The following is a 7124-nucleotide window of genomic DNA, read 5'->3' on the forward strand; positions in this document are numbered from 1 at the left end:
ACTACGCATTTCGCTCGGTGAGAAAACACCTCCAGTTTAATTTGTCATTCTTGAGTGGACGACGCAAGACAGGGTTCGTACAAAAAGTAATGAGACTGATTTTTTGCTGACGCAACTGTACTTGGCAGCGCGCGCTCGCTTCGGGGGGATTGGTGGTGGGGGGTGTCTGGCCGAAAACTCGCGGCGTGTTAAGTCGCCTGCCCGCTCTGTCTCGGCAGCATCGTTCGTACCTTTAGCGAACACGTCGCAAACGATCGCGCAACGTTACGCCATCAAGTTTTGTGTGAAACTAGGAAAATCGGATACGGAAACGTTGGATATGTGTCGGCAAGCCTACGGCGATGACTGCCTGTCAAAAACCCCGGTTTTCAGGTGGGTGAAGAGCTTTATAGAGAGCCGGGACAGCGTTGAGGACGACGACCGCTCCGGACGCCCGTCAACCAGCAAAACTGACGAAAACTTCGACCGTGTGCGCGCTTTATTGAACACTGACCGTCGGATGAGTACTAAAATGTAGACATTCACGGCCGGAAATATCCTGTCCATTATAATTATCCGGGCTGTTATGCCGTGGTCGGTTGATGAATTCTGTGTCAATTCCCAATGTTTCGTCTCCGACTGCGGGAGACATCTTCAAGGGGGTCCGTAGCTCGATGGAAGGTCTAACACACCCACTGGCTCGCTACTGACTGCCGCTAAATTCCGTGTCCGCGCGCTCCTGCGCCGCGGTGTGACGTCACGTGTTTTGTAAACGTCAGTGCAATTGGCCGCTGTCCGTCGCCGTCGATCGCCGTTGCCATCACCCAGTAGTGGACGGGTGGTACACATCTTCTTTAGCACCGGCATCCATATACCGTTTAATTTCACGCCCTCCTCCTTTCGATTGAAATTATTAGGGTGTTTAGCGATTTCGATTACCTCCCTGTAGAGCCTTTCATAATATCCGCTTGTGGCCGCTAGTACTTGCGTCTCCTCGATACGAATATTGTGGTTCCCTGCCTAGAAAGATATCTGTGAACCTGAGTTGCTCGACGCTGAGATGGAACATCTCGACAATGCACTAATGAAGAACGTATATTCGTCCGCCGAAATAAAACGTGCGTTTAGGCAGCCACGCAGAAATCATAGTGACGTACAGGCTACTGCAAAATCTAAGGTTTTCCTGCCGTTTGTTAAAAATGTAACGGAAAGAATAGGGAGGATCTTGACGAAGGGGAGTATTACCGTAATTTAAAAGCCCACCAGGAAGATACAGGAATACCTTAAGCCTGCCAAGGACGCTCGCAAACCATTGGAAAAAGCTGGAGTGTATAGGACCCATTACAGCTGTGGAGATGTTTATGTGGGTACCACTAAAAGAACTGTTTCAAAACGTTTGGAAGAGGACAGGCGCAATTGTAGAAGAGGAGAAACGGAACGATCAGCTGTTGCGGAGCATGCTTTCCGTAGAAGAGGAGAAACGGAACGATCAGCCGTTGCGGAGCATGCTTTCCAGCCAGGGAACCACAATATTAGTTTCGAGGAGACGCAAGTACTAGCGGCCACAAGCGGATATTATGAAAGGCTCTACAGCGAGGCAACCGAAATCACTAAACACCCTAATAATTTCAATCGAAAGGAGGAGGGCGTGAAATTAAACGGTATATGGATGCCGGTGTTAAAGAAGATGTGTACCACCCGTCCACTACTGGGTGATGGCAACAGCGATCGACTGCGACGGACAGCGGACAATTGCACCGACGTTTTCAAAACACGTGACGTCACACCGCGGCCCGGGGCGCGCGGACACGGAATTTAGCGACGGTCAGTAGCGAGCCAGTGGATGTGTTGGACCTTCCATCGAGCTACGGACCCCCTTGAAGATGTCTCCCGCAGTCGGAGACGAAACGTTGGGAATCGACACAGAATTCATCAACCGGCCACGGCATAACGGCCCGGATAATTATAATGGACGTCGGATGAGTGTCAAAAAATGGTTCAAATGGCTCTGAGCACTATGGGACTCAACATCTTAGGTCATAAGTCTCCTAGAACTTAGAACTACTTAAACCTAACTAACCTAAGGACATCACACACACCCATGCCCGAGGCAGGATTCGAACCTGCGACCGTAGCAGTCCCACCGTTCCGGACTGCAGCGCCAGAACCGCTAGACCACCGCGGCCGGCGATGAGTGTCAGGATGATAGCAGACGACCTCGGACTTGATAAAATGACAGTGCACAACATCATCACCAAAGAATTGTCGATGAGGAAGGTCTGCACCAAGCTGATCCCGAAGATTTTGTCAGACGTTCAAAAGCAAGCATGTGTGGACGCCTGCCAATCTCCAGAGCGCTGAAGCTGATCCGAAATTTTTAGATAAATGGTCACTGGAGACGAAACCTGCGTGTTTCAGTACGATCCGGAGACAAAGCGCACAAGTGCCGAGTGGCACACCGCAGCGTCCCCACGTCCAAAAAAGGCTCGCATATGCAAATCGAAGGTAAAAGCCATGCTGATTGTGTTTTTCGACAACAGTGGCGTGGTTCCTCATGAGTTTGTGCCTCAAGGCCAAACTGTCACCAGTGCTTTTCATTGCGAAGTGCTCAAGAGACTGAAAGCCTGGGTCCATCGCGTGAAGCCAACCGATGATTGCAAGCTGCATCATGACAACGCGCCGAGTCCCACTTGCTTCATGGTGGCCAGCTACCTGGCCAATGAATTTCAACGATTGCCTACCACCTACAGTCCCGATGTGGCCCCGTCAGACTTCTTTTTGCTCCTCAAACTAAAAACTTCCCTGAAAGGACACCGTCATGGGACTTTGGAGGAGGTCCAAGCTGTGACGATGGGGGCTTTGAAGGCCTTCCCGGACTCTGCGTTCGCGCCAGCGCGTGGAGTGTGGAAATCCCGCATGCAGCTGGTTGTCGACTCTCAACGGTCATACACTGAAGAGGACTAAGTGGTTGTAGTGATATCTACAATAAATTTTGATTCATAGGCTCAGTCTCATTACTTTTTATACAACCCTGTATGGCGGATGCATTGCGCACTATGCGGCGCAAATTTCAGGTTCCTAGGAAAATCTGGCTTTATTGTATACACATAAAACAACGTTTCCCCCCAATGAAACAATATTTTTAGCAATATACTTTTTATTCACCTTGTGGAAACAAGATATGTTATTTGTCTCTTAAAATTATTTGTCTCTTAAAACGCTATGAACCCTAGCCACGCTTCATATATAACCGGAAAGGCTGAAAAAAAAGTAAGTGAAACCACTCAAACCCAGAGAATGAGCGAGAAACATTCACGTAGCTGAGGTGGCCGCAGTGGATAGTTTCATTCGTTTGACGCCGGGCCTACGAGTTGCCGAGGTCACGCAAGCTTACGGCGGTTTGACGTCAAAATGACGTGTAATGAACTCACTGTGAGTGCACCTAGAGGTGCACGCGCGGTGAATCAGCAGGCAAACTACCAACCTGCTGTGATATCACATGGGATAATCTCGAGAAAAAAAGTTGTTAATCTCACTCTTATACTAGTCCGCAATCACAAAGTTAATAAGTAATCAATGAGAAGAGTGGCTTACTCATTGCTACCAACATACGAATATCAGTTGTGTTAATGTTGGCAAGCTTCGCCAGTACTTTTCTTAGTTACGTAAAGATAATTACCGAGATACCCAGATGCAGCAGTGCAACTGTATCGTACTCAAAGCAGCGACCTTTGGCGTTACGTCGAAGTTGGTGAATTCTGTGTAGATATCTGAATTTTTAAAGCAGTTGTCGCAAGTGAGTAATGTTGAGGCGTGAACTGTAGAAGTGTACCGACCATTGCACAGTGCACCGCATACTGCACCGAATAGTGGCGCATCTACTGAAATTCCTGTGCCGGTTCCTATATTTATCAATTTTTTGAAGCAGTGTTGTTCATTTTCGGTATCTGAGGTGCGTATGTGTCAACGTGTTCCGAAAATTTCTCAGCAGCATAATATTGCACTAAATTACGTTGTAAAAAAAGTTATCACAAAACGAAATTAAAAAAAAAAAAGACTGCGGTATGGAGACTTGAAACATGAAATGAGCAACATGGGCGTAGGGGGTTCTACAGTCGATCCTATTACTTTGGTGTTGCAGGAAATGCTGTAGGTCAAGGCATCAGCTTCAGACTGACATCAGATCTGTACTTCTGACACGCACCACACGTAGACTCGCAATTGGCGGTCTCACACTGCAAACAATACCGGTATGTATTTCAATGTTTTCATCTTATTTTACTAACAGAATTAAGTATTATTCTGTTTATGTCATCTCTTTGCCATATATGATTGTCATTGATAAATATTCTCAACAATGAACTAGATGTGTTAGAAATTATTTATAATAGTAATTAAACACTGCGTAGTGCTGTAGCCTCTAAGTGAATATATTTCATTCAGTATAGTAGCTTTTTCATTTTGCCTAACACATCACAATTTTCAACTAATTTTGTTACACACACACACACACACACACACACACACACACACACACAGTCCCAAATTCCAACCTACATCTGACAGTAATTTCATTTAGCAATTAAATATAAATTGTATCATATCATAATACATATATTCTAAATACCACGTTTACATATATTTAACAAAAATTATCCAGAAGATCAATAAAGAGACGTGTAATAATGTGGAAGGAGTCACTTTACTATCACTTTGCACATTCATGTGGCAACATGGCTCCATGCCCGTCATTTACAATTTATTTTAGTACTGTTGTGGGTTAATAATTCCTACATGTCACCAGTTAAACATTATGGAATTAGAAACTCTTCAACAGAATAGAAGAAATTGTGAAGAAGAAATTTTGCCAGTTTGTTTTTAAATTTAACTTTGCTTTGCGACAAATATTTTATATCTTTGGGAAAGTGATCAAAAATTTTGGTGGCAGCATTGTACATCCCCTTGTGTGCTACAGACAACCTTAATGTGGAGTCAGCAAAAGAGAGACACACCATTCATACACACAAAACCAAGCACACCTCATGTACAGATGGCTACTACCTACAGCATCTTGGACCAGAATTCCAGCCGGAGGTGCTGCAGTTAGCACTCATGTGTACTTGAGGTGTGCTTGCTTTTGTGTGTATGGATGGTGTGTGTTTTCCTTTTGCAGATGAAGACTGTGGCTGAAAGCTTTGCCTTTCAATTGTTCCTGCCTGCAACTTAACTGTCTTCTTTACCCTAAGTAGCAATCTGTCTTTTTCTACATTGTTGATATTCCTACATGGAGTTTCCTTTGTTCGGTATTATAATAATTCAGGTGTGATACATCCCAACTCTTCACAGCAGAAATCTTGTATACCATAGTTGTATCACTACAAAATTTCAGTTGCCCTGCTATGAATTCTTGTATTACACTGCACAATTATAAATGCCTTTGTATAAAACAAATTATCAGATGCAAATACCAGAGAAATGTGTGACACTGTTCATATTACAATACAAGTTAAAGTGGGAAGGGCAGGCCTGTAATTGGAGTAAATATTTGATCTTTGAATTCAGTTCCACTAGCCTATAACATTTTGAAAGGTCGTCTACAAAATAAAACAGCTGAAGTAAAAGACAGAAGAGCCAGGAAGCAGAGGGTGACAACAAACAAAAGTTTTTGGGAACATGTTAGGTCACAGTAAATGTGTGTGTTTGTTTTACTTGGTAATAGAATAAATCAATGGGAAGTCCTCAATGGAATAGTAGAATTAAAAGACCGGTGTTTCTAAATCTCAGGCAGTAATTATTTATTTTTCTTTGCCAGTATTTTAGTATAATCAACTGTGAATGTGTTTCAGGAATGGGCGCAGTGTTGTCTTGGTTCACTAGTGACTCCAGCAATGGAGAACCCATCAGACCTTATCAACCACAAACATATATTGAAGCAAAGAAGAGATATGAACCATCTGTACCCAGTAATTACAATGTGAGAGTGTTACCTTCCAGTTCACAAGAATATAACAGTTTTTCCTACTATGCAAGTACTTTACCAAACCATTCTACATTGTCGAATTTGCAGTATGTTGGTAGTGGACATAACGAAAGATATTCTCTAGTGAAAACTGCAGACTCTACTCTGCACAAGTCTGTCTTACAATTAACTGTTGAATGGGATCCCATGGATGCCAACTCAGAGTTTCAGCTATATTTGTTGCCCTTCGGTACTTGGGAATATGAAGAAATATTTAGGTTATTCAAGCGTACCACACAGAGACAGTTCATGGTTCATAAAATTTACAGGGTTCAGAATCCGTACTTGTTGGGTTGCTATTTACTCAAGAAAGAAGAAATGAAATCAAGATACCGTTATGTTACTGAGAAGTATTTATTTCATGGTACCAAGGAGGTAAACAAGGACAGTATTTGCAAAGATAACTTTGACTGGAGGAAACATGGACGTTCGGTAGGAAACATTTTTGGGAAAGGGGTTTCATTTACACCTATTTCTTGTTACGCCAGTCATTATTCAGACAACGGCAACACTCAAAGAATGATGTTTGTGTCTAAAGTTCTAATTGCAAAGGAAATTGTAGGTAACAAGGATATGGTACTACCACCTGTATTTGATTACGTGCGATATCTTAGGTACGACACTGCTACTAAACACAATGGTCAGGTTATCGTCAAATTCTCAGATTGTGAGTTTTATCCTTCGTATGTTGTATATTACACAGGACAGTATGTAAGAAGGGATAAAGGAAATGGAATTTGGCCATTATGAAACTAACTTACTTTTTTTTTACAATTTTTGTAAGGGAATGAGACAAGTATGTAATTTATCATGTATACGATGTTCCATAAGAACAGTGGTTGTTTTACAGACTTTGTCGGCATGAAGCTCTCGAAATATACTTTAAATAAAAGTGCCTCATTTAAAAAAATAAATCATGTTTGTTATATTGAACACTAAATTTTTATTATATTTAACATGTTGTGGACAGCTGCTTGGCTGTCAGTGGTCTCCTTCCATGCTTTATGTTATTTTTTATGTAATTAATATCAGGAGAATCTTGTTTAGTTTGCATGTGTGATAAGACTTGCAGAAAATATTGACATTTATAAACCCTAGAGCACATAACATAGTTATTGGGATTATG

The 7124-nt window shown here is 42.7% G+C and overlaps 1 protein-coding gene across 3 annotated transcripts; it reads left to right on the forward strand.

Annotated features, from left to right (window-relative positions):
- Positions 1–218: 218 nt before the first annotated feature.
- On the forward strand, positions 219–6876 carry LOC126481533 (protein mono-ADP-ribosyltransferase PARP12-like). 3 transcript variants are annotated; one of them, XM_050105341.1, is made up of 3 exons: positions 219–372; positions 4121–4229; positions 5826–6876. In XM_050105341.1, the coding sequence occupies exon 3, from the start codon at positions 5828–5830 to the stop codon at positions 6746–6748; it is 921 nt and encodes a 306-aa protein (XP_049961298.1). In that variant the 5' UTR covers positions 219–372; positions 4121–4229; positions 5826–5827; the 3' UTR covers positions 6749–6876. The 3 variants fall into 3 exon arrangements, with proteins under 3 accessions (XP_049961298.1, XP_049961296.1, XP_049961297.1); XM_050105339.1 differs by lacking the exon at positions 219–372 and adding an exon at positions 3483–3931; XM_050105340.1 differs by lacking the exon at positions 219–372 and adding an exon at positions 3483–3775.
- The last annotated feature ends 248 nt before the right edge of the window (positions 6877–7124 follow it).

This window comes from Schistocerca serialis, chromosome 5, assembly GCF_023864345.2.
Source record: "Schistocerca serialis cubense isolate TAMUIC-IGC-003099 chromosome 5, iqSchSeri2.2, whole genome shotgun sequence".
Lineage (NCBI taxonomy): Eukaryota > Metazoa > Arthropoda > Insecta > Orthoptera > Acrididae > Schistocerca > Schistocerca serialis.